General features: G+C 42.9%; 3 protein-coding genes and 1 long non-coding RNA gene across 11 annotated transcripts; 2 read left to right on the top strand and 2 right to left on the bottom strand.

Moving 5' to 3' along the window:
- Positions 1 to 1,581: 1,581 nt before the first annotated feature.
- On the bottom strand, positions 1,582 to 9,578 carry hm13 (histocompatibility (minor) 13). 4 transcript variants are annotated; one of them, XM_028011550.1, is made up of 12 exons: positions 9,237 to 9,576; positions 8,210 to 8,245; positions 6,892 to 6,990; positions 6,736 to 6,818; positions 6,576 to 6,664; positions 6,206 to 6,291; positions 6,001 to 6,126; positions 5,297 to 5,354; positions 5,106 to 5,226; positions 4,899 to 5,001; positions 4,706 to 4,791; positions 1,582 to 2,986 (listed from the first exon to the last, which is right to left on the bottom strand). In XM_028011550.1, exons 1-12 carry the CDS (start codon positions 9,429 to 9,431, stop codon positions 2,914 to 2,916), a joined length of 1,155 nt encoding a protein of 384 aa, XP_027867351.1. In that variant the 5' UTR covers positions 9,432 to 9,576; the 3' UTR covers positions 1,582 to 2,913. The 4 variants fall into 4 exon arrangements, with proteins under 4 accessions (XP_027867351.1, XP_027867352.1, XP_027867349.1 ...); XM_028011548.1 differs by lacking the exon at positions 1,582 to 2,986 and adding an exon at positions 2,993 to 4,068 and having other exon boundaries at positions 9,237 to 9,578; XM_028011551.1 differs by lacking the exon at positions 8,210 to 8,245.
- A 73-nt stretch (positions 9,579 to 9,651) lies between these two features.
- LOC114141118 (uncharacterized) lies at positions 9,652 to 17,761 on the top strand. 4 transcript variants are annotated; one of them, XR_003594778.1, is made up of 6 exons: positions 9,652 to 9,719; positions 9,953 to 10,098; positions 12,707 to 12,856; positions 17,180 to 17,240; positions 17,339 to 17,512; positions 17,594 to 17,761. It is a non-coding gene; the product is annotated as an uncharacterized LOC114141118 (long non-coding RNA). The 4 variants fall into 4 exon arrangements; XR_003594777.1 differs by lacking the exon at positions 9,652 to 9,719 and having other exon boundaries at positions 9,742 to 10,098; positions 12,707 to 12,852; XR_003594776.1 differs by lacking the exon at positions 9,652 to 9,719 and having other exon boundaries at positions 9,742 to 10,098.
- LOC114141109 (deoxyribonuclease-1-like 2) lies at positions 10,300 to 24,504 on the bottom strand. Of its 2 annotated transcripts, XM_028011554.1 has the most exons (10): positions 24,389 to 24,504; positions 18,565 to 18,731; positions 17,556 to 17,644; positions 16,289 to 16,300; positions 14,619 to 14,705; positions 14,205 to 14,299; positions 14,016 to 14,128; positions 13,526 to 13,683; positions 13,303 to 13,399; positions 10,300 to 11,235 (listed from the first exon to the last, which is right to left on the bottom strand). In XM_028011554.1, the coding sequence occupies exons 2-10, from the start codon at positions 18,721 to 18,723 to the stop codon at positions 11,113 to 11,115; spliced, it is 933 nt and encodes a 310-aa protein (XP_027867355.1). In that variant the 5' UTR covers positions 18,724 to 18,731; positions 24,389 to 24,504; the 3' UTR covers positions 10,300 to 11,112. The 2 variants fall into 2 exon arrangements, with proteins under 2 accessions (XP_027867355.1, XP_027867356.1); XM_028011555.1 differs by lacking the exon at positions 16,289 to 16,300.
- Positions 20,573 to 23,646, top strand: LOC114141113 (selection and upkeep of intraepithelial T-cells protein 5-like). The gene is made up of 2 exons (XM_028011560.1): positions 20,573 to 21,426; positions 22,558 to 23,646. Exon 2 carries the CDS (start codon positions 22,782 to 22,784, stop codon positions 23,205 to 23,207), a length of 426 nt encoding a protein of 141 aa, XP_027867361.1. The 5' UTR covers positions 20,573 to 21,426; positions 22,558 to 22,781; the 3' UTR covers positions 23,208 to 23,646.
- Positions 24,505 to 24,687: the final 183 nt, after the last annotated feature.

The following is a 24,687-nucleotide window of genomic DNA, read 5'->3' as shown; positions in this document are numbered from 1 at the left end:
AGTCTATTCTTTGAGCTACAGGGAGCCAGTGGAGGGTCTTTAAAACTGGTGTTATGTGCTCTATCTTCCTGGTTTTAGTCAGAACGCCAGCAGCAGCATCTGGATCAGCTGCAGCTGTTTGATTGATTTGTTGGACAGACCTGTGAAGACGCTGTTGCAATAATCAATACGACTGAAGATGAACGCATGGATGAGTTTCTCTAGATCTGGCTGAGACATCAGTCCTTTAATCCTGGAAATGTTCTTCAGGTGATAGAAGGCCGACTTTGTAACTGTCTTTATGTGGCTCTGGAGGTTCAGGTCAGAGTCCATCACTACTCCCAGGTTTCGGGCCTGATCGCTGGTTTTCAGTTGTAATAACTGAAGCTGTGCATTGACTCTAGATCTATACCTCTAGATCTATAACTCTAGATCGTTCCTCTTTAGGTCCAAAAATAATAACTTCAGTTTTGTTTCTGTTCAACTGGAGAAAGTTTTGGCACATCCACACATTTATCTGTTCTAAGCATCTGTTCAGTGATTGGATGGGGTCAAAGGTCACCTGGTGACATCGTAATGTAGAGCTGTGTGTCATCTGCATAGTTATGGTAGCTAATATTATTTCCTGTTATAACCTGAGCTAGTGGGAGCATATAGATATTAAATAAGAGGGGTCCTAGGATTGAACCTTGGGGTACCCCACATGTGACCTTTGACCTCTTTGATGAAAAGTTTTCAATTGAAACAAAGAAATCCCTGTTCTTTATGTAGGATTTAAACCAGTTAAGCACTGGACCGGAGAGTCCGACCCAACTCTCCAGTCGATTCAGTAATATGTCATGGTCAACACTGAGGTCCAACAGAACCAGCACTGTGGTTCTGCCACAGTCCGTATTTATATGGATATCATTGAACACTTTGACTAGGCCAGTCTCTGTGCTGTGGTGAGCACGAAAACCAGACTGGAAGGAGTCAAAGAGGTTGGTTATAGTTAGGAAGCTAGTTAATTGTTTACACACAGCTTTTTCAATAACTTTGCTGATGAATGGGAGGTTGGAGATCGGCCTGTAGTTCTAAAGTAGTGATTTGTCCAGATTGTTCTTTTTTATAAGTGGTTTGATTACTGCTGTTTTCAGAGCCTGGGGGAAAACGCCTGATGAGAGCGATGAGTTTACTATTTGGATCAGATCAGCAGCAATAACAGGCAGGACTTTCTTAAAGAAATGTGAGGGTAAAACATCCAGGCAGCAGGAACTGGAGCTTAGTTGACTTATAATTTCCTCTAAGGTTTTAAAATTAAGTAGTTGAAATTGGGTCATTTTTCCTGTATTTGTTTTGTTTGGGCTCAGCATTGGTACTGACTTTATCGTGGATGTACAGATTGATCCTCTGATTTTTTGAATTTTCTCTAAAAAGAAGCTGGAAAACTGGTTGCAGGCGGCAATTCATTGGAATTCAGGCGGTAACGTCACAGGAGGGTTCGTGATTCTGTCAACTGTGGTAAATAAAGCTCGAGCATTGTTAATGTTTTTGTTTATGAGATCTGCAAAGAAAGCCTCTCTTGCATGTTTTAGTGCTAAATGATAATGCAGTCAGACGGAGTTATGCTTCTCCAGACGGTGATCAAACCACCAGAAGGTTTATTGCAAATCCAACAGACAGTTTGGGCCGAGAAGCGACCGCGCTCACAGATACAAAGAAGAAAAAGAAAAAACATCTCAGAGTTAAACTCTATGAAGGCTACTGAACTCCAGGGAGCCGGATACAAGCGGGACTTTAGAACCGACCGGATTCACATCAATATACAAAACTGTCGATAATAAAGCGTCGACCATCGATCACAACAGAAATATTAACGGGAAGCTGAGAGTCTGCAGCTCAGAGGGTCAAATGAAGCATTTCTACACTTTTCCACATCACCTGATTTACATGTCAAAGCCTGGGCATGATGGGAAATGTAGTTCTGGGCAGTCCAGCAGTCTGGACTCATTTCTACACATCATTACGTCGTACAAAACTAAAGTTCTCCTTTAATGTTTACATTTATTCAACTTTCCTCTAATATTTTAAGATATGACCGAAAACTGCATCAGTAAATATTCTCCTTTATCTCCTGTGAACCAATCAGAACGAGGCTGAAATCCCCTGATTGGCCGACCTGACTCCTCCTCCTTCTCCGGCCTGACAACCAATCAGATTTCAGAATGAGGCGGCGGTTCGCTGCTTCCTGCAGCTGCAGATCAGATCTAGGAGCAACTTTGATCCCTTAACCTTCCAAATAAAATTCATTTTCATCCCTCATCTCAACAATCTGGTGATTTTCTGCATTTTTTTTCCTGTCTGAAAAAACAAAGTTCAAAAAGAAGAAAAATGATAAAACTGACTTTTAAAATCTAATAAACACATCAGAGCTCAGACAGACGGAGTCACAGATGTTTTACATTAACAGGAAAACGCTGAACTGATGATACAGAAATAAAAAGTTTGAATTGATTTCATCGCTCAGCTCTGACAGGAAACTCCTGGATTCATCCAGATGTTTGGAGGAAAAGCTGTAAACATTCAGAAACATTAAAACTGGGATGTTTTTACAGGAACAAAGTGAAACTGAAGCAGGTAAAGGTGAGCGGACAGAAGCGGGAAGCAGAGACGCTGAGGAAGCTTCGGCTTAACGGCTTCCTGGTCCAGACACACAAGCCCCGCCCACTCGCCTGGCCCCGCCCCTCAGCAGCTCTGTGCTCCAATGACTGCAGCCGTGACGAGGAGGAGGAGTCAGGCACCGAGCAGAAACAAATCTCCACCCCTCACGGTACCATAGTAGCTGTTACCATGGAGACCGGACACAAACACGTTGGCAACATAAGCCCCGCCCCCTTATTGAGGGGCGGGGTTTCAGTGAAATGTAACCGGGTGGGAAGGTGGTAGCGACGAATGCTATTGGTCCTTTTTCTTCTCAGGTTCTGATGACTCCTCTTTAGGCTCCGCCTCCTCAGGTGACTCCTCGTACCTGCAGAGAGGGAGCCATGTTTGATTTTACTGTGTGATGTCATGTGACCGCTGGTCAGAACGAAGCTGATGGTTGATGTTGAACCATCAGAAACCAGTAAAGTCTGATTCACACCAGGAGAGTCATGCGTTCATAAAAACTGTTTAGAGATCAGACCGTCCTCCTGGCTCTGCAACATTTCATTAAATATTCATAAATCACAGCTCCCTTTATGATTTGATGGTGGCCTCACTTCCTAATGAGCTAATGTGCTAAAAGGTGGAGCTAATTTTTACCTTGATGCTTTAGCATTTTGGCTAACTTTGAAAATGTTTAGCGCACTTAGCTTAGCGTGCTTAGCTTAACTCAGTTGATTAAAGTTTGATGTCTGTTGAAACTTTAGTTATCAATTGTTTATATTCATGCTTTTATTTTGAAGTCTGTTTACACAGCAGTGTGATGGTGCAGCAGATTGTTTACTCTGTACCCAGAATGCATTGCTGTAGTTCTACAGTAAACAGTTTAAAATCTCCTGATGTCCAGCTGCTTTCTGACTGAATTAGCAAAACTTAGCAGCTAAAAAACTGAAACTGAGTGAAAAGTTTGTTTTGATGAAGTATAAACCACAGAAGAAGATGTGTAATGACAGATTTGATCCTGATGAGGGCGATGTAGCACATGTCTCACTGTTGGTAACACGTTTGAAGTTAGCGCATTAGCGCTAGCTTTGGCTAAATACTAAAAACTTTCTGTTGGTTCAGGTTTAGGATCCAAAACTCTCCCGTTTTTAAACTTCATCTAAAGGTTTGATGGCGAGACGGAAACGTTTGGACTTCTGATCCAGTTTGAATAAACCGGGTCCGTTTTGATCCTGGAGGAGTGACGGGCGTTCTTCCTGCCCAGGCGTCAGGGAGGCGGGGCAGTAAGGGCAGGGGGCGGGGCTTAGCTCCTACATGGAGGTAGGAAGAACACGGCGGTGTCTGGGGGAGGAGCCGGTTGCCATGGTTTCCATGGATGCAGCCAGGCTTGCAGGAGAGCCGCTGACAGTCGGGAAGGAAGTGATGCGCGGAGAGGCAGGAAGGACTTCCTCTGATGACTCGTAGCTATGGCGACGGGGAGGATGAAATGAAGAGGTGAGGATGAGGAACAGAAGAGAAGAAGAATGTAAGATTTTTATCTCAAACTGCAAATTAATCAGAGTGAGGATGAGGATGATGAGGTGAGGAAGAGCAAACAGGAAAGAGAAGGAAAGATGGCGGCTGGATCTTCTGTTCACCGGTTCTGACCCGAAACATCAGCCTCATCCTCCAATCAGAATCCAGAAAAAATTCAGACAGTCCAGTAGGAGGCGCTCCATCAGACCAAACATGACGGAACCGTCTGTTCACCTCAGACCCAGACGTGACGGTTTGAGCAACAGAACCAGAACCTCTGGATTTCATCTGCAGGGTTTAGGATCAGAAATAACCAGAGACCAGGATGGATGGATGGATGGACGGACGGACGGACGGTCTATAGAGACGGCTCTGAAGAGTTTCTGGATTTTATTTTTCTACCATTTAATGTTTTTATTTCAGCTCATTGTTATTGTTGATTATTAAGAATATTTAGTTTTTAAAAAGCGAAACCAGAAATGACCTTTGACCTTACGTATGGACAGATTGATCCAGGTTTATTTGTGGACATTTTCCTCATCAGAAGATCAACTGTCAGTACCTGGAGGTTGCCATGGTTACTCACCTGAACATCTCGGTGAGTTCTCCCTTGCAGAGCGCCACGACGACGGGGAAACCGACGCAGGCGGGGACGAGGTAGAGCAGGGCGGGCTGCGGCGAGAGAGAGAGAGTCAGGAACCCGGCTCCACTCAACCGGTCCGATTCCATGGTTCTGATGAAGCTTCCAGGCCATCAGAGCATCTGGCCCCGCCTCCTACCTGTGCGTGTTTGAAGGTGTGCATGACGAAGATGGTGAGGCCCAGACCGAAGATGTAGGCCAGGAAGCTGGAGTAGAAGTACGTCCTGCTGTTCTTCTTCAGGCTGCAGACAGACAGAGACATGAGGACACGAGGACACGAGGACGGGTCCGGACAGGTGAGCAGAGACGCTGTGGAGGGAAAGCGGGCGCCGCCGCCGGGCGCTACCTGACGTCAAAGCGCAGCAGCAGGGCGATGAAGATGCCCGGGATGACGATGTCTCCCAGTCCCAGCATGGCGAAGTTACTGGCCTCCAGTCCTTTCTCCAGTAGGTCCTGAGGAAACACCACTGGGAGACGGAGACTCGGGTCAGAACCAGAGCAGCAGGAAACAGGAAGTGCTCTGAAACGTCGACTCACATTTGATCGGTGCCTCGAATGACTTGGCAACCGTTACCATGACGTTGGTCCCGAACACCTGGAGGTCAGATCAGACAGGTGAGGGAAACGTTCCGTCCTACTGACCAGTGACCCTCTCCGGGAGGTCAGAGGTCACTCTAGGCTAAATAAAAGCAGCAGCAGATTGAATTTTCTGAGGAATATGAAGGAATAAGTTGGATTTATTAAGTTTATTATTAATAATTATCTTTATTATCAACAATAGTACTGATTATTACTAATCAGTATCTATTGTGTTTATTGTAATTTTCCTTAAATGTATTTTTATTCTGTATTTTAGATTCTTAAGACTATTTTTAAATAATTTTCGTAATTAACGTAATTTTATTTGTAATTATTAGGTAAATAAATATTTCTTAATATTTTATAATCTTACTTGACATCTTATTTAAAAAATGTTAATTATTGAATTTCTCTAAATTTCCTGTGGTGCGTTCGCTGACCTTCAGTAAATCACAGACCAACAGAGTGAGAGCTGCTTCTTTGCACAGCATAAAATTAATCTTTAGTCTGTTTTATTGAATTATTAACATTTAAAAAGTTGAATCTTATTAATGCAAAAATAATTTCTTCAACTCAAAGAAAATAAATTTGGGTACTTTTATTTTGGAAAGCACACACCACTATAAAACCTAACTTCCTTTACCATTTGACAGGATTCTCACCCAGAAGACGTCGTAGATGAACAGCCCCCCCAGCAGGATGCAGCCGGTACTGACGTTGTTCAGGTGCAGCAGCTCCACCCCGTTCAGGGCGAACGCCAGGCCAAACACGTTATTGGCTATCCAGTGCTGTGATGTCACAGAAACAACCGCTGTGATTGGCTGCGAGCGAACGGCCAGCAGGCTAACAGTGGGACGTTGCGTTTACCTTTTTGAGCAGGTACCAAACCCCGACCACGCTGCTGATGAGCAGACACACCAGGTTCTTGGTGTCAAACTCATAATTCACTATTTCTGGAGGCAGAAAGAGAATCTGTCACATTTTGCTGGAAGAAAATTCAGCAGCTTTCTGAAACTCCTGATGCCGAACTGGATCAGAACCATCAGAAACGCTGCAGCAGTTTAACAGAAACTGTAAATATCTAATTTATCAACCGTAGTGCAGAAGATACTGTCGGGTCCAATTCACCCTTTACCAAACGGTCTGGAGGTGTTCAAACCACAGGAACCAGGCGAGTCACTGGCGGTTCTGGAACACCTGAACCGGCTCCGTCCGGTGATCAATCCGATGGACTCACCTTCTTTGGACTCTCCAGAACCCTGAGTGAACAGCAACTGGTACTGCTTGTTGGGGAACGACTCTGGGAAGATTCTGGACATGGCAGGACTGGAAGACAGAGACGGAATTAGATTGGGAGGCAGCGGCGCTGGCTGACCCGATCCCGGTTCTGATGGTACCTCATGGTGTGGGCCAGAGCCAGGACGCCCAGGACGAAGAAGTAGACGGACAGCAGCAGGTTGATGTATTCCTGGGAGAACACCTGCAGGATGGAGCGCGCTCAGTGAGAACCGGCCGACCCGGCAGCCGAGCAGAACCGAGAGGTCCGAACTCACCTTGAAGAAGAGGTAGAGTCCGAACAGTGTGCAGCTGGCGATGATGGGGAACCGGGCCGCGTCCCGGCTGGTGATGGTCTCCGGGGCGTCGGCAGAGTTCTGGGAGGAACACGGACAGGATGACGGTCTGAGCAGAACCGGATCAGAACCAGATCAGAACCCAGCAGCTGCTGGACTGGAGTCCGTCAGCACCGTTAGAACACGGACATGAATCCAGAACCTGCAGACGGATGTGGAGTTCTGGCTCCTGGGTGACCTCTGACCTCAGAGAGGATTCGAGTTCGGATCCGTCTATATTCTGCTCCGACCCGTCTCTGGAGACGCAAACTGGGTCAGACGAGCGGGAGGAGGGATTCATCAGAACCATCTGCTCTCAGCCGGGTCTCAGAACCCGCTGTGGATCCAAAGGCAAAGAACGGTTTGTTCTGAAAAACCCGGTTGGACACTCAGGCCCGGCGCCGGGCGGGGAGTTCAGGACAAACAGAACCAGGCAGAACAACGTGCATCAGTCCAGAACTACACAGCAGAACCACCACAGTTAGCTTCAAACAGAACCGGTTCTGGATCCATGGCGGTTCTGATCCACATGCAGACCAGAGAGGACGATGACAGAACATCTAGAACCCGGCCAACCGCTGGACCAGAACCACCTGGTACCGAGACGCAGGTAGAGTCCAACATGGCTGCCAGGCGTTTCAGGAAGTAGCTTAGCATAAACCGACTCTTCTTCTGCTACTTCCTTTAATATTTGGTTTTATTTTGAAGGACACTTCCTGTTCACGCCGCAGGCAGCCATGTTGGAAGCCACTGGGTCACACTTCCTGCTGAACAGAGCGGTTCCGGTTCTGTCAGACTTGCTCCAGAACCAGTGGCTCATCTCAGCCCTGATCCAGCATGAAGACGGAACGGGTTCCAGAACCTTCAGAACCTGGTCCAATCCACCAGAACCAGAGCGGCCTCATCAGAACCCAGTCCAGTTCCACAGAGATGATCCAATGATGTGGTTCTGGTGTTTAAACTGCAGCTTCTAGAAGCCATCCTGGTCCAACCTGGACCCAGTGGATCAGAACCACCAGAACCAGACCACATTCTGGAGAGATAAATCAGCCGTTTGGTTCTGCCGGGTCAAAACAGGGACACCAGTCTGTCCTACTGGGTCGTGGTTCTGACCCAGAAATGGGCCAGAACCAGAACTGGGTCCACAACTAGAACTGGGTCTAAACCAGAACTGGGTCATGGTTCTGACCCAGTAGAACGTCAGACAGGTTCATGTTGTGTTTGTGCCAGAACAACAAAGAGGTTCGGTTCTGATACTCACTCTGAACCCAGAGTCGTACCCACCGTCTCCGAGCTCCTGCAGACGGACGCAGAGACAAGATGGCGGACAGACAGGTGAGCAGACAAACAGACAGAGAGAGAGGTCAGAGGTCAAGTTGCAGATGACAGAAGCCTGGAAGATCAGCTCGTTAAGAGAAACAGGTGATGAACATTAAGCAGGAAGGAAGTCATGTGACACCAGCAGCACAGCCGGTCCAATCAGCTGCCTGGAAGCTGAGAGCCAATCAGATTCGAGGAAACACAGAGGGAGGAGCTTCAGTTGGTTTATAAACAATAGATGAGCATCCAACCATCCATCCAACCAACTCATCTATCCACACATTCAACCATTTACTCATCCATCCAACCATCCATCTTGGACTTCTCCATTCTTGCATCATAGAGGTCAGAGGTCAGGAGGAAACCCGTCCATCCATCTCCAGGTTCCTGAAGGACCTCTAGATGTTTCCAGACTGAACTGGATCTTCAGTTCCTCCAGGAAGTTCTGGTTCTTCTTCAGGCCTCCTCCAGCCAGTTCACAAACTTTCACCATATTTAATAACTCATTTTAAAAACTCGCTACAGTTTCAGAACCAACTCCGGTTCTGATCCAGATGAGCCTCACCAGCTGAGAAACAGTCCAGCTGGAGGCCATTAAGAAACACCCCACAGCATGATGCTGCCACCACCACCCAGTCCTGATGAACGGGGTCGAACTCCAAGCACCAAGAAGACAGCAAAGGGTCAGCATCTGGATCAAGGTTCTGATGAGTCCAACCCTGAGACGAACCTGCCGTTACCTGGCTGCAGGTGAACACCTGGAGTGAACACCTGCTCTAACGGAATCCGGTCGACCATTTTATTCCCTTCAACATTTTATCTCGATTCCGTGATGATTTATGAGCCGCTGCCCCTTCAAAGACTGAAGCCAATAAGCGCAGTTAGCAGGAGATGCTAACCGGCGGAAGCTAGCGGTTCTACCCCCACGCTGGTCCCCCCAGAACCAGCCGGTTCGGACCGCTGCTTACCTTGGACTTGGAGCAGGTGACGGACCGCAGGGCTCCGAAAAAGATGGGCAGCAGGGCCATGACCACCAGGCTGCCGTAGGCCAGCGCCGTTCCCTCCGGGGTGGCCACGAATTTAGCCGTGGCGTTCAGCACCTCGGTCCCGTTGGAGTCCGTGGCGTTCGGGACGGCCGCGGGGACGGGTTCTGCCTCTGCCATGGCGGTTCCGGATGGAGGTTCTACAGGGGAGCTGCTGAGGCTGCGGAGGGAACTGGCAGGCGGAGACAAGAAGGAGCTGCGGGATCCTCATTCATCTACAGGAGCAGCTGAAACCTCGGTAAGGCCACGTTTCCTAAAGCAGAGAGGGGCGGAGGACAGCAGAGGGCTCACTCTGATGCGTTTCCTGCGTCTCTAAGGCCACGTTTCCTAAAGCAGACCCCAGAGAGGAGCGGAACTGAGGAGAGGGCTCACTCTGATGTGTTTCCTGAAGAAAGATCGTCCACTGTGGTGTTCTTCTTGATTTTTTTTTTTTTTTTTTTTTTTTACCGTTTAACGTAACCTACTGGTGTGGAGTGTGACTCAAAATATCTATTTTTTAATCTACATACATGATCAGTTTTCAAATTTTATTGATCAAATTTAAAAAAAACGAAAAATGTGAAAACTTTTACATTCTGACTCTTCCTGTAATATATATCAAATTAAATATTGAATTAATATTGTATATCCTTCCATCATAGATATTCCTGAAGCGAAACAGAGGGCTCACTCTGATGCGTTTCCCGAGTCTCAGTAAGGCCACGTTACCTAAAGCAGAGAGGGGCGGAGGAGAGAAGATGGCTCACTCTGATGTGTTTCCTGAGGCAGCAGAAGATATAGACAGAAGGTTTATTCTACCTCCTAATTTTAATAAGCAACATTTTCTAATACAAAGAGATTAAGCGACGAGAGGTCTCACTCTGCTTTGTTTCCAGAGTTTGGCTAAATGTCATGTTTCTCATAAAGCAGTAAGAACCTAAAGGATTCTCATTGCGGTTCTGAAGGCCCATTTGTCCAGTTTAATTTAATTTCAGAGTGAAACACAAAGTAAGGAGAGCAGTAGATGAAGATTTATTGATGTTTGATCATATTATATCTTTCCATTTACCAAGTTTTGCTTTTTTGTCCTGTTTTCCCAGCAGTTTCCCTTCTGTTTGACCCAGTTTGTAGACCTAGTCAGTCACGTCTAATTAATTTACGTTGAAACTACTTTTTATGCATCTTTTATTTCACCTGACTCAAGGTCTAAAGAGGAAAAGTTGATCAGCTGTGGTTCTTCCCTTTGCTTCTCACTGTGACATGTTATAAAAATACAACAAAAACAGCAGCCTTAAGGTTCAATGTTACAGTTTTAAAAAATCTACACATTTTATTTCTGTTCTAAAAGTTCCTGACATTTTATGTACAACAGTTTCTGTACACAATCAGAAAAACACCTGTGTTGAAAAAAAATGAAAAAAACACACAAAAAATATAAAGATGTTAAAAAACAAAACGAACCCCTAAAATCTGGTTTATTAAAAACAATTATTCTGAAGTAAAAGGTAAAAACTTTAATTCCTCCAGTCTGGAGACATTTCCTGCCTTTCAGCAGGTCAGCAGGTCAACTCAGAGGTAAACACAGAGCAGATTTTAGTTTACAGATTATAGCTAATCTCCTATAGTTTAATCTTCAATTTGCTCTTTCTGTGGTAAAAATATGAATCTCCAGCAGAAGACAAAAACCTGACGCAAGAAAGCAGAACGTCGCTTCTGGCTCTTAAAGACTTTACATTTTGAGTAAAATCTCCTAAATGTGCTGAATGTGTTCAAAACTGCTTCATAAAATCTAACAGGATGGCATCTAGACTGGATCAGACGATCACAGAGCAGGAAAGACGAACCGGATGATGGCGCCGACGACCAGCAGGGGCGTGGCCTGAAGGAGGGGGGCGGAGCCTTTTAATCTCACCTCTATTGGATAGTGGTCGCTCAGTTTCAGCACCTGGCAGACAGAAGTAACAGAAACCAGAAACTGTGAGACGGATACGAGGCAAACAGATGAATGATGAAAAATACATCCAAAAAAACAAAAACAACAAAAAAAAATGCAACAGAAAAACTCTGCAGCTACAGGAAATGGAAGCAAAAGGGGAAAAGCCGTTAACAAAGTCACACCACAAACCATTGGTCCTCCTGGCCACTAGGGGGCATCTGCCGTCAAATCACATGGGATCAGTTCAGAAAAAAGATAGAGGAAGGAAGAAAAGGTGTTTGGCCTTCCTCCCTCGTTCATGTTGGGGGTTAAAGGTCGCAGTGTGTCCCACATCCACCCTTCGCCCATTTTGGGTCCAATTTCCGCCCTTACACAACATCCGCATTTTTACAGACTTCAGCGAAGCGTATTACCCACAATTCATTGCTGCATCTGACGTTTTGAGTTAAAAGGCAGATTTATGGCAATGTTTTGTTGTTTTTTCCATCTTTATAGAAAATTAAAAGAAAATATGACAAGGAACATTAATAATAAAAAGTTTGATATGATAAACTGAGCAGAAAAAAGAAGAAATAAAAAGAATAATCACAAACTGATTGAGGAAAGTAAAACAAAATGTCACAAATGCAAAACTAATTTCAAATCTTAAACTAAGATATTAACATGTTGCTATAAAGATTGGGCTTTTGTGATTTTATTTAAGCACTTTCTAAAATAAAATGATTTCACTTTAAAAATGGAGGTGATTTATAGGAAGCAGTATTTGTGAATTAAACGTATTAATTATATCATAATTTATCTCCTAATCCCTGTTAGAAAACCACAATTTTTATTAAATTAAAAGTAAAGATGGAATAGATTTATTGTACAATATCCACTTTTGAAAATCTTTTAAAAAACATTCATGAAGTCACAATTTTAAAAATGTTTATTGTCTTAAAATCTCAGTCACAAAACACAGGAATTTATATTTATTTTGAATTTCTTTTGCAGAAAGTCATTACAGGGAAACTTTATACATAATTATGAAATTAATATATTTTATGTGGCAGTGGAATAGAAAGCTGTTTGGTCTTATTATCATCATGATTTTTAAACAAAAGTTTTCTTCTCAGACCAGAGGAGAAGAAAACTGATGAATTTATTGTAACATTTTTGGTTCATAAAGTCACAACATTCATAGTTTCTTTAAAAAGGACATTTTAGTTCCATTAGTCTTTTTATTTTTCACATGTAGCATCAGACATTTATTTTATGTTTTATATATGCCGTATGTTTGTCCTGAACTTGATCTGTTATTAGCTTCACTTTATACCAAATTAACTTTGGTTTAAAAGTTAGTTTTATACTTATATATAATATATATAATCAAGAAATGGAGATATATTGAATTCAACAAGTCATAACAAAACAAATATCTCCAGCAGAAATACCTTTAGTGAACATTTACAATAATCTGTTTTATTGTTGCTCTGTTTAGCAGCAGGAGGCCCAAACAGACTGACTCCATTCTTCACAGAGGTGCAGGGCGCTGAGCACCGGACCGGGCCGGACTGGACCGGGCCGGACCGGGCCGTCCTCACTACCTCAGTCTTTTACAATATTACTGACCAGCAGCGTATTTATGTAGGTAATATTACCAACTCCAGACTCCCCCTGGTGGCCTGGAGGTCTTCTGTTTTCTGCAGTGAACTTGCATTTTTATTATTTGCTGTTTTTGCAATTTGCAGCATTTTTTGTGGTTTTTATTTTTGTGTTTGTGTCTTTAAGAGTTTACATCATTTATGTGTTTGCAGCTTGTTTTGCTTCCATACAAAAACTTTATAATCCAACCACAAAGAAAGAGGATTTTTATTGGGATTTTATCTGATGGAAACAAAGTGGTGCATAAATGTGAAAATGAAGGATTTGTTAAAAATGTTGAGATGTCTCTCTTGTGCCTATGATTAAAATCCAGACTTGAGAAGTGGCCTCATTAGTAAGTCCAGCTGAGGGTGATCTGACCTAATCTATCAGAAGAGATCAACCCTTAAGTACAAACATGTTCCGGTTCCTTCTGCTGGAGCGACGTCCTACCTTTGCCTGCTTGAGTCTGAATTCTTTTCCGAAGTTGAAAACCATTCCAGAGAACGGCCTGATGGCCTGCAGGAAGGACTGTCCATGAACCACGATCCTGAAACACACACAGCCGGGTGGGAGGAGGAGGAGGAGGAGGAGGAGGAGGAGGAGGCATCGACTCCTCAGTGAGTCTGGTCTGGAGAACATCTGCAGCCGTTTGATTTCTCTGTGGAACACAAACCTGTCGTAGGGGCAGTTGGTCTGGTCGGTGACGGTGGTGTCCTCTCGGTCTCCGATCAGCCAGGAGAAGTTGGAGTTGGTGAAGAGTCGGATGTTCTTCTTGTCGTCCCGGGTGACGTAGGCGCAGCCGGCGTGGAAATCTCCCAGGAACATCACGTTCTGAAATACACGGAGTCGAACCATGTCAAGAAACAACGATCCAGGCAGGAAACAACACCCACAATGCACTGGGAAACCAGCTAGAACCAACCAGAACCAACCAACCGACCGACCAGAACCAACCAACCAACTAACCAGAACCAACTGACCAGAACCAACCAACCAACCAACCAACCAGAACCAACCAGAACCATCCATCCATCCATCCATCCATCCTCAACACTTCCTCGTCTGAACATGCCAACATTTTCCCAGGATCATCATTTCTAGACGTTTCCAGCTTCGTCTATCTAACCTTTGACCTCAGAATCGTGAAGTTGCTGCTTCCTCACCGTGTTGTTCCACTTTGCGCTGACTTCCTCAAAGACGTCGTAGAGCCAGTCGATCTCCTGGACGGCCTGGTCCGGGTCAGTGTGGAGCGGAACCAAAACAAACTCCTTGATGTCTGGAAGAAAAGACGTTCAAACGGATCAGAGAAGGAAAATAAGAACCTTTTTAGTTCTGCTTAAAAATCTACTGACCAGTTTTATTGCAGCTGAAATGGACGGCAAATGGCGGCCGTACGAAGGCTTTACCTTTGTACTGGTGCTGACCCAACTGTTTCACCAGGTGTGTCCTAATCAGAGGGTCAAAGGTCAAGTCATGGATTCAAGAGTCAGACAGAGAACTAGGACTCACACTTATTTATAGGAAAGAAGGAAGGCAGGACACAAAAAAGGATACAAGGAAACAAGGAAAGAAAAGGTAGGACACAAAAAACAAGGTAGGAAGAAATGAAGGAAGGATACGAGGAAACAATAAATGAACAAAAAAAGGAGGAAGCACAGGAGGAAGGACACGATAAACTGAAGGTATAAATAATTTAATAATATTTTAATTGAAATGTTAGTAAAAGTAAGTTGATTTTGTGTTTATAATGAAATCCGGCGTCTCACCTGTAGATGAAGACGTACTGCTGAAGGTCATCAGAGGTCTTCCCCAGACTTTGACTAGACACGTATTCATAATGATGTTCGTCATACCTCAACAAACGACACAAACGCAGCATCTGTCCACTGAACGCAGCACTTCCCTCCATTTACATCAACAGTTTCACATTTCTGCACAGAAACTCACACAAACCGCCCGATCCACAAAATCTGGACACATTTTAAATATTCTGACATTTAAATTAATATTATGAGGTATTATAAAGTAATATTATATGTTACTTTAAACTGACCATGACACACAAGTAATAATTTACCTAAATTACTGATTTATAATTACCTGAAAACATCAAATGACAGCACACCTGTCTAAAGTAATGGGCTAAATTAAATATTTTTATAACACTCAGAATAAAGCTAACAGATATCACTGATAATTAATTTAGATAAGTTAATGGACTATATTTATGGATAGACAGTATTTTATATTAGTTTATAACCCATAAGGCTGTTATTTATTAGCTAACCTGTCCACAGTTTACTGATGCTAACTAGTGTGCTAACAGTGGCTAAGCTAACATAGCTTTGGGAATCACTTGAACACTTTCTGTTTTCTGTTTGGTTTGGAAGTTGGAACCTGGAACTGGGAATAAAGCCACGCCCAGTTTAACAGAGCTGATGGTTTTAGCTGAGCATCAGAAAACCAGTGGTGCTTGCTAGCTGTTGTTACCAGCTAAATGCTACCAAGCTAGCATACCACTACTATCTTCCCTAGTAAACACAACATTTAACAGATGTTGAGTTTGCCGTGTGTATCATGGATTTAATAACTGGTTTATTATTTTGAATTTCATTTTTAAGCTGATATTAGATTTTTTAAAGTTGACTTATTTTTCCAATGTGGATTTATAAGGTCAAATAAAACACACCAGATATAATTTGGCTGCAATAAAATGTTTCTGATGTATACTTTTAAAGGTCATAATGATATGAAACATAACAGTCACGTTAGTAATGACAGATTTTTGTCTGCCAGCATAAATAAACCCACAAATGCAGTAATAATCAATAATGATGTGTTTATTGATTGGTTTTTAGAAAATGAAGCAAGCTAACACCTTTAGCACGAAGCCCCTTCAGGTTAGTAAACAGAGTAAATCCCAAGTTTTTTATTTGAACATATTTTCTTCTAAACAACCAAAGAAAAATAATTAGCCCTTAATAATATTTAAAATGTAACACCAGAAGGTCAGACAGAAAATGGTCATCCATGTTAGAAAGCAGCTCTGGGTAAACTGGAAACCAGTTTATGATGCACTTTTACATTAAACACAGTAAAGATTTCAACACATATCAAAGGATTGTTTTAATTTATCTGGTTTTACTTTTCTGTCCTGTCACAAATGAAAATCATTTTAAATCCACTTCTGGTAAAGGTACGAATAATTTAGTTTTTTCTCATTATGCAGTAGTAATATTTCAGTACTATTTCAATGATATTTCAGTAATATTTCAGTTTGATGCAGAAGCTCGCCACCCAGGAGGAACATGAAGGTTTCAGGAACAGAATAAAGCAGTAGCTGCTCCTGAAGAGACCAGGATTAGTGAAGGAGGTTAAATGAAGTGATTATTTTCCAAAAGGTTATCGTCCCAAACGCACTTAAAATCCACCGTACCTGTAATTTCTCCTGTTGGAGGCAGACAGCAGACACAGATCATTATTATCTGCTTTATTACAGTCATAATCAATTAGAAAGCACTGTTTGAACAGAAAAACCTTCAAGCCCATGTTTCTGTTTTTAAAAATAATTTTTATTGCTGTTTATTCAAACTTTAAATGTTGAGCTTTTATCAACTGTAACTAACAACTGTAAAGTCTTTCAAACATGTAGTTAATCTACATAATGGATTTAACTTGATGATAAAGTTCCTGAAATAAATGAATAATATTTGAATTTATTGAGTATGTTTGTGTTCAGGTTGTTGATGAAGAACTGGAGGAGGAAGAGGAGGAAGGTTATTACAGTTCACTAAATCTAACAAAATAATAAAAACTGAATTTGAAAAAACCTTTTGAACTGAAATAACTGTTTATACAATCAACTTAAACATACTGAAACTATGGATATAATATCCTTGATTTCTGTGTTTATGATTTTATTTATTGATGTGAAATTTATTTATTTTTCCACTCAAACAGTTTAGTCAGCTGTCGGTAAATTATGGCTCCATTTATTCATGTATTCTCCAACAGTTCAATAACTGAACTTACTTTTTGAAATGGTTTCTTCTTTAGATTATTCATTACCCAGTCAATGTTTACATAACCACAAAACTAACTGAATTAGACACAAAGTAAAACTAAACTATAAAAACTAAAACTATTATAACCCAGCTTCTGTGAACGCATCATGGGACAAACCATAAAGTTTGTTTACAAGAAAGAAATATCTGAAATTGCAAAAACAAAAAAAACCTTTGAATATGAAAAGTAGTTTATTTTTCTGTTTCAAAGTTCTTTCTTTTAGTTTTAAAATAATTTTTCAGTTTCAAATCTTCATTTTCAGTTTAGATGGAGGAAGTGTGTAAACGTGGATGATGATGAGGAGAAGGAGATGAAGGCTGGAGGTGAGTTTTGTCTAACGAAGCACCAAATTAATTTAAAAACTGAACTCAAATACCCTCCGTGTAATTTTCCTTCTCTGAACCTGAACTTCCTGCATCAGGAGCCGTCTGCCGCCAACAGAGACCCTGACTGCTACTGCTGGATTTTAGCACCACAATCAGCTGCTGGTCTTCCAGAGTGGAAGTGGCCTAATTAAAGTATGCTGTTTCCTGTGGGCTTCATACTGATCCAGTTGATGGCACAGAAGTGAGAGCCAGAGGAGGAAACGTTGTGGGTGAGAAAGGTTTTTGGTTCTGGAGGAGAGCGTGGAGGCGTACCTGTTCAGCGACGTCACCAGAGCTTTGACTGCTTTCAGCTCCGGATCCACAACGTCCTGCAGGACGCAGATATCACAGCGGGACACGATCTGCAGAGGAAACAACTCGGGGTCAGACAGGAGGAGAAACTTAAAGAAAATACTAATAAACTATTGAAACAGGAGAAGAAATGTTTGTAAATGAAAAATGTCCCAACTTTTAATTGATTTTTCATGTTTTCACTAGGGCTGCACAGTGGCGCAGTTGGTAGCACTGTTGCCTTGCAGCAAGAAGGTCCTGGGTTCGATTCCCGGCCGGGGTCTTTCTGCATGGAGTTTGCATGTTCTCCCTGTGCATGCGTGGGTTCTCTCCGGGTACTCCGGCTTCCTCCCACAGTCCAAAAACATGACTGTTAGGTTAATTGGTCTATCTAAATTCTCCCTAGGTGTGTGTGTTTGTGTGTGAATGGTTGTTTGTCCTGTATGTCTCTGTGTTGCCCTGCGACAGACTGGCGACCTGTCCAGGGTGAACCCCGCCTCTCGCCTGGAACGTAACACCAGCAACCCTCCCGACCCCATTAGGGACAAGGGTGCACAGAAAATGGATGGATGGCTGGATGTTTTCACTAGTGAATTTGTGTGTGTCGGGGTGTGTGTGTGTGTGGTGTGTGTTTGTTTCTAATACCTTGTGGGGACCATTTTCCTGACATATACTACGTTGTGGGGACCCACTGCTCCTTGTGGGACCGAAGCCTGGGCCCCATAAGGGAAACGCTGTTTTTGGGTCAGGGGTCAGATTTAGGATAAGGTGTGAATTGAGTTTTGGTTGGTTAGGGTTAGGTATGTAATGGTTAGGGTTAGGTATGTAATGGTTAGGGTTAGGATAAAGGTACGGGTAAGGTTTAGGCTGTAGAAATGGAAGTCAATGAAAAGTCCCCTCAAAGATAGCTGCGCAAACATGTGTTTGTGTGTGTGTGTGTGTAGGCGTGTGTAGGTGTGTGTCGGTGTGTATCGGTGTGTGTGTGTCCTGCCTTGGTCAGAGTGTGCATCACTTTGTAATCTGCTGCTTTCATCTTGTCAAACTTCTGGATGTTGTAGGAACAGATCCTCAGTCCTGCTGCTCCTCCGATCATCAGGCTGCAGAACGAAAGCAGGACGAGGCGACCAACGCTGGAAGAGCGCCCCCTCATGGCTGGATCTGAGAAAGCAGCAACGACACACAGCTGATTTTGGAACAACGTTTCCTCCAGTTTTGATCCGTTTTCCTCTTGGGAATAATCTTCCTCTCTGGAGGAAGATGGGCCAATTTAGAGCTGACCTTTGACCTTTCCCCAGTTGCTCCTCGGGGGTCATTGCTGAAGTCTTTCCAGCCTGTCGTTGTGCTAACCTGCTGTTTTAGATGTGCTCTGCTTGATGACGATCAGCTACTCAATGACACAGAGCTGCTGGTCTGAAGTCAGGCCTAAACAGCAGGGTGTACTTACTTTTTCCATCTGTTGTGTTTTTTAGAGGCACAACAGCCTAAAGACAAAATCGTTTTAGTTTAATTAAGCTCAGAAAAATCAAACATCAGACCTGAAACAAGGTGTGTGAGGAGGAGTATAAAAGTTAAATTATTACGACTTCAACATGTTTTTACTGAACTAAGAGTGAAAAAGTAAAAAGTCTGAACTGAGTGACTGATCAAATCATCAATCATGTAATATTAAAGACAGACGAACATATAAAGTTAAATGGACTTTTTCTGGTATTGTAAGAACCAAAATGATAATAATTCACAAAACAAAAAATAAAATCAGGTAAAATAAAATGTTTCCAAATCAGTTTCAGAACCTGCAGGCGAGTCTGGAGGGTTTTGGCTCCAACATGTTTGTTTTTCATTCAGTGGGGAGAAAATCCAGAAATTCAGAGACACTTCATAATAGAATTACTCTAAATAAAAATACTCCTAAAAGTTTATTTCATCAAAAAGTTACTCAAATGTAATTGAGTAAAAGTTTCTGGGTTTGTGTTTTCAGCCTGCAGATTAGATGTGATGCAACGTTCAGAAAGAATCAGGGAATCAGGGACAAAATGTTCCTACAATGACAAGCAGAGGCGCCAGCGTCAGTTCCAATCTTTTCTTAGCAAGCATCACTTAAGGAGAAACTATTTCTGTGCAGGACGAATTCCTGCCAGCTTTGAGAAACATTAACTCTGCTCTGCTTTCCTTCACTTATTAACTCAGGAAGCTGCAGCGACGTGCGACAGACTGGAGTGGCTGCAGGCAGAAATAAAAACCTGTTCAGCAACATCAGATTTCTGCGAAGCGCCTGATTCACAAAGCCGGACTCCAGATAAACCATCTGAACCCAAAACTACCGAAACAATGAGGCCGTTTGCTCACCTCCAGGCTGAATGAAACCGGCTCCTGCCATAAAAACGTTTCACTAATGACTCATAAACCAGAAACTCCAAACACAAGATTTCATCCAGAAACATAAAACTGAGGGAACGAGTTCCTAAAGAAACAGGAAAGAAAGAGATCCAGAAACATCTTGATGACACTTAAAGATGTTTACAGGTGGATCGTTGCTGCTCATGTGACCGTGGGGCGTTTAAAGGGCCAGAGTCACGGTTTCCATTTTATAGCACAATACAGTAACTATGTCGTAAAAATGCTGTTTATATCCAACATGACTTAAAAAACATTTAACTTCCCGATTAACGCTTTGAAATTGGGCCTCTGTCTCTTTAAGAACTCCTGCTCTCTCTGAAGCTCCGCCTCCAGGAAGTCATCCAACATGGCTCCTCTATTAACCCTTTAAAGTTTCTACCAGCGTCGCTCTGAGCAGCAGCTCAGCAGCTGTTTGCTAATCGCTGCTGGCTAGTCTGAAGGAGCTGAGAGGGGGGGAGCTGCGGCTCGAAGGCGGGGCTAGGCCCACCAGGTGTTTAACAGCTGACTGGTTGCCATGGAGATTAGAGGATTGCATGAAAGAATCAAGACAAAACTTTATTTTGTAAATAACACTTCAGACTCAACTGAAGATATTTTAAATATCCAAAAATGATTAAAAAAATAAAACCCACCATGAATAAAATGGATTATGAAGTTTCTGTAAAGATTTAGAAAATTTCAATTGATCAATTTAGCAATAAATTGATTAATTGATCAGTAATTAGTTTTCTCTTTATTAAAGAATTAACCTGCAACAATAACAGGTCAGTTTTGCATTAACATCAATCTAAAATCTGGAATCAATAATGAACATAAAGTCAGTCTCTCTGGTCCAGACATGAACGGATCAGAACCATTTGGTTCATATCACAGAAAACGTTCCAGGGAACTCAAAGTTCCTTTAAATCAGGAAAACGCTCAAGTTCAGAGTAATCAATGGAGCATTGATTAGTTGATCAGAATTGATGATTCTGGTTTCCTGTTTACCAACTGATTGATTGATTGATTGATTGATTGATTGATTCATTCATTGATTTCTCTAGTGTGTTTTAGTCTTGGTCCCTGAGAAACGTTGAAAACCCAGAGAGAAGAGAAGCAGACATGTTTAGTGAAATGATTGGTCGCTCTGTTAGACCTCTGGAGGATTGACCAATCAGGCGACGGCGCCATCTTGGATGCAGAAGAAGAAGCAGAGCCGGATGTCTGGTTCTTCATTAGGCACCATTTTACTAAAGCAGCAGCAGAACAGAAGCTGGAAGTTTCTCCGTCAGGTTTCGGGCTTGTTGATCTCCGTCTGCCCCTCCCAGCCGCAACCAGCTGGCAGAACCGGTGGAGCAACTTTTATTCAGGGCAACCCTCTGCAGAGCAACACCTGTGACCGACCGGAAAGCAGCAACAACCTTCAAACGGACCAAGAGAGCCGCCGCCGGCTCTGATCCAACACACACTTTAATTGGTACAACCAGTGGGAAGCTAATTTTAGACTGTGTGTGATTCAGGGTTTAATGGGTTTTTGGTGTTTTTAGAACTGTAAGCTAATTGTTTTAATGTTGTTTTGGTGTTTTTAGCACTTCCTCCCACAGCAGGGTTTAATAACATGATAACATCACAGCGTTATGAAATAAAATCAGCAGCTGTGACTCCAGAGCATGAAAACATGACAGAGTTTGTGTCTGTAGTTCAAACATGAACCAGTTATGGATGGAGGTCCAGAGTTTCTCCCTGGGAGGCCGTGAGGAGAAGCTGCTGCTGGGCTCAGTGACGGCTCTCCGATAGCCTGCTGAGTCAGCATGTTGACTCTGCTCAGGGTTTCATGGACCTGATGCTGTGGTCATGTGATCGTCCTCCCACCCTGCACTGATTCATTCCCAGGTGAGACACACCTGCAGCAGCTGGACAGCTGGAGCCGCCCAGGAAAACATCCAACCCTCCATTTCTGGAGTCTGGAAACGGTTTTCAGAAAATCACTTGGTCTCCAGACGATAAGAACCTGCAGCGCTGTTCTCAGTGTCTGAGCCAAATGAAGGAGGTTCCACTGCAGCATGTCACGATTTTAACTTCAAAATGTTTTACAGTCAAACAGCATCAGGAAACGGATTTGTTCCAAACTATTCATAATTCACTTTTTCTTTTACCACATTTTAAGAGTTTGATTAAAATTCACAACAAATGGATGGAAACATGGATGCTGAGTTTCCTGGTCTTTATTCTGGTTGATTTAAATGTGTATTTAAATTTAAATGTGTATTTAAATTTCTGCTGATACGTGAAACAGATCTGATCTACGTCAGAAAATCATTTGTCGTCTCCTGTTTTGACTGGAAGCTCCGCCCATCAGGCGACGTGTAAAAACTTATTGACATATTTATCAACTTTTCAGAAAGAATAACTGTCTGCTGATATTAAAAATTGGTCTGAAAACTGCAGCCAGCGCTCCGCTGCAGCTGAGAATGTTAATGAAACATTTCCTGGTTTGTTTCCGTTTGGAGTTTTATTTCATTTAAATTGTCCAGTTTGGTTAAACATGTTGAGTCTTTTCTGCTGCAGCTAGATGAGCCGGACTCGTTTTTCCTGTTTTTGTCAACAGATTCTGCAGCACCACGCGGAATATCTGAAGACCTGATGCTGCAGAGCAAAGACCTGATGCTGTAGAGCAAAGACCTGATGCTGCAGAGCAAAGACCTGATGCTGCAGAGCAAAGACCTGATGCTGTAGAGCAAAGACCTGATGCTGTAGAGCAAAGACCTGATGCTGCAGAGCAAAGACCTGATGCTGTAGAGCAAAGACCTGATGCTGTAGAGCAAAGACCTGATGCTGCAGAGCAAAGACCTGATGCTGCAGAGCAAAGACCTGATGCTGCAGAGCAAAGACCTGATGCTGCAGAGCGAAGACCTGATGCTGCAGAGCAAAGACCTGATGCTGCAGAGCGAAGACCTGATGCTGCAGAGCGAAGACCTGATGCTGCAGAGCAAAGACCTGATGCTGCAGAGCGAAGACCTGATGCTGCAGAGCGAAGACCTGATGCTGCAGAGCGAAGACCTGATGCTGCAGAGCGAAGACCTGATGCTGCAGAGCGAAGACCTGATGCTGCAGAGCGAAGACCTGATGCTGCAGAGCAAAGACCTGATGCTGCTTGTTGAAAAGAGGAAAACTCTCTTCACCTGCTGCGACGTGATTATAGATCAGCTCAGAACGAATTCTGGAGCGACTGCTCTCCATCGCAGGATTAACATCTAACAGAGTTCAGCTTCTATCAGTCGTAAATCTGGAACAAACTTCCAGAAAACTGCAAAACAGCCGGAACACTGAGATCCTTAAAATCAAGGCTAAACGCCCAGCTGGTGAGAGCTGCTTCCGATTAATAATCACTGGAACATTGGTTTTGATGATGTGATGTTTGTTTTTATGACTGTCAAAATAATCAACAAATCAATAAATCAATATTGCTCAATAATTTCCATTTGTTGTTTTTCTCGTTCCACCAGAAACTGGGTGATAAAAGTCTTCAGTCTGCTGCTTTGGCCTGAACTAAACCTTCTTTGAAGGATAATTTTGTTTACAGATTCATAAAATGTTTTATTTACTTTGGATATTAAAATGTCTTCCAGTTTAAATGTTCATTAGAGTTTAATGTTTATTCATTTTGACAATGAGTTGCTGTTATATTTCTGGAAAACTTTCTTGTTATGGTTCCAACACGCCTCAAAGCGGGTCACAGCCAGTCTGAGCTGGAATAACATTTATCCACTTTATGAATTTGCAAAAGATTTGAACGTAAAAGTTGGTGCAAACACATAAAATATGAAGTGGAGGAAGAAGATTTAATATTTCAACTGCCAGACAGAATTTGAGCAAATAATTAACTTTAAACATTTAAAATAACACATGCACTATTTTCCCCCTGTCCGGGACACTAGACCTCTAATCCTGTTCTTTGTAACCGTCTTTATGTGTGTCTGAAGGTTCAGGTCAGAGTTCATCACTACACCCAGATTTTATTCCTGATTTTTTCCACATATATTTCACCAACAAGTTAAAACTTTTAGAAATATTGAGGATAACTCGCTGATGTTCCTGGAATGTGAAAACGATCCGTTCTCTTTCCATTCAGATGTTTCAGCCGAACAGATTCAGATGTTTCGACATTTTGAGCTGATTCTGTGACCTGGCAGTCCGCCTGCTGCCAGCTGCCAGCTTCCTGTTTCCTGTCTATCTGAAGCCACCAGATGTTGGTTTAACACAAACCAACAGGCTCAACATTTCAGACCTGCTCAGTCAGGAGGCAAGAAGAACTTCTCCACTCAGAAACTTATAAAAAACACGCTGAAGACGCCCACCTCCAAAGAAACCCAGTTTATAACGTCTGCCCCAGTACATCTTACTGGTCCCGACCCAGTAAACGGCTCTGATTCTCTTACCTGCTCAGATGAGACGCGGGACGGTGAAATGTGTCAACAGCAGAAACTCCGAGTTTCATCTGATGGGTGGAGGCTCCGACCTGACAAGGTGGAGGCTCCGCCCACTGCGGACTGCGTCAGGTTAGCCACGCCCCCAACCCTCTCTCCGCGGTGATGCATTCAATGCTACAAAAAACAACAACTTTCCAGTGACTTACTGAGGTCATTTGGTGACGTGAGCAGCAGATTTGAATGTAAAAGTTGGTGCAAACAACAAGAACAAAACCTGGCAACAAGCGGAGGAAGAAGATGTAATATTT

This window comes from Xiphophorus couchianus, chromosome 24 (genome assembly GCF_001444195.1).
Source record: "Xiphophorus couchianus chromosome 24, X_couchianus-1.0, whole genome shotgun sequence".
NCBI lineage: Eukaryota > Metazoa > Chordata > Actinopteri > Cyprinodontiformes > Poeciliidae > Xiphophorus > Xiphophorus couchianus.
Note: the sequence above shows the minus strand (reverse complement) of the source record. Positions and strands in the feature narration are given on the sequence as shown.